Consider the following 1,986-nt stretch of genomic DNA (forward strand, 5'->3'; position numbering starts at 1 on the left):
TATATGTTACAGTCAAACTGTGAAATCAGTTATTTCATGAAATGACTAAAACTGTCGGTCATTACATGTAATGCCTGTAGGGGTTAGTCAATTCATGATATGACTGATAATTCTAGTCATTTCGCGAAATGACTGATTTATTGTCATTTTTGTTACACCATATGGCTGTTATACTTTAGGCAAAGTGTGAATTAGTATTTTGACTCGTTTCATCTATATACGAAATAACTCCGGCCATGAATATAGTACACATTACTCTCACCTCCCTTACTACAAGATCAGTTTATTCTAGTACCTTGACAAGATGTCTGAGAGCATAGAGTTAAAATTTCGTGAAGAGTTATTTTCTAGGTATGAGAAGTGTTCCAAGTATCTCATTCCGAAAGACGCTTATTTTCAAATGATTGAGGACATTCATAGAGCTAGCGAAAGAAAGATCACGAAAAGTCATTATGAATATTACCTTATGAGTAAATATGAAGTGTTACAGTGTGGGGATGTTGAGAAAATTATTAAGAAACGACAAACTCTAGACGAAACACCGGTGTACTATGTCTCCATTGAGGACACATTTGACATAGTTAAAAGAGCACACGTTGCAACCGGTCATGGCGGTCGAGACAGAATGACAAAAGAACTCCAAGTGAAATATGACAACATTCAGCGAGATACAATTGAACTATTCAAGTCGTTATGCCTGGAATGCCAGAAAAAGAGAAAGAGACCAATGACAAAGGGTGTTGTAGTTAAACCTATTCCAAGTACTGAATTTTCATCACGTGGCCAGGTTGATCTCATAGACATGCAGTCTATGTCATGTAGAACCTTCAAATTGATTATGGTGTACCAAGACCATATGACAAAGTTCTGCGTTCTACGTCCGCTCACATCAAAGCGTGCAGCTGAAGTAGCATTCCAACTTGCTGATATCTTTCTACTTCTGGGTGCTCTTGTAATCCTTCAATCAGACAATGGTTCTCAAAAAAATGTACTCACTCTTAGAATTATGAGAAAACCTTTATTTATGGACATAGAGCGAAATGAAATAGCATCGAATACATGAGACAAATATTCAAATTGATGATTATTATAAATGTACTCAGTCTTTTTTTGTGTTGCAGATATCCTGAATTACTGAAGCTATGGCAGGAAATCAACTTAGTTTCGAAGAAAGAAAGTTTGTCCTGAAATCCTATTGGAAGACCGAAAACGCCACTGAAGTGCAACGCCGGTTCACAAATCAATTTGCAAAACCGCCACCCACTCGTCAGACCATTGCGCGCATCAGAGACAAATTTGAAGCAGATGGAACCGTTCAGAATATCAACAATAAACTTTCAGGACGACCACGGACATCTACGTCCCCTGGAAAAGAACTGCAGGTGCAGGAAACACTCCTTCGATCACCACAGAAATCACTTCGCCAAACTGCTCGGGAAACCCACATCTCAAAAGAAAGCGTAAACCGCATCATGAAGCGTCTGCATTGGAAATGCTACATTCCAAGGCTGTGTCAAGCTCTCAACGAAGACGATCCTGGCAAAATGTGCAGACAATGTCGAGTTTGCACACAAAATTGTGTGGAGCGATGAAGCAACCTTCAAATTAAACGGTACCATCAACCGCCATAATTGCACGTACTGGTGTCCTGCAAATCCTCACGTAACAATTGAACGCCATGTAAACTTACCAGGAGTAACAGTGTGGTGTGGAATATCCGCATTGGGCATCATAGGACCTTTCTTTTTCAACGAAACTGTCAATGGTGAGAGCTACCTCAACTTGCTTCAGGAATTTGTTGGTCCACAAATTACAGAGATGTTTGGTGAAGACAGCGATATTTACTTTCAGCAAGATGGAGCACCTCACCACTACCATCGCGATGTACGAGCTTACCTTGATGCAGTGTTTCCTGACACATGGATTGGACGAAGGGGCCCCATTGAATACCCTGCGCATTCCCCAGACCTAACACCCATGGACTTT

The 1,986-nt window shown here is 40.4% G+C and overlaps 1 protein-coding gene across 1 annotated transcript; it reads left to right on the forward strand.

The window, feature by feature from the left end:
* Nucleotides 1-304: 304 nt before the first annotated feature.
* Nucleotides 305-1,063, forward strand: LOC137627171 (KRAB-A domain-containing protein 2-like). Its single transcript, XM_068358247.1, has one exon. It carries the CDS (start codon nt 305-307, stop codon nt 1,061-1,063), a length of 759 nt encoding a protein of 252 aa, XP_068214348.1.
* Nucleotides 1,064-1,986: the final 923 nt, after the last annotated feature.

The sequence above is a fragment of the Palaemon carinicauda genome, chromosome 35 (genome assembly GCF_036898095.1).
Source record: "Palaemon carinicauda isolate YSFRI2023 chromosome 35, ASM3689809v2, whole genome shotgun sequence".
Classification (NCBI taxonomy): Eukaryota; Metazoa; Arthropoda; class Malacostraca; order Decapoda; family Palaemonidae; genus Palaemon; species Palaemon carinicauda.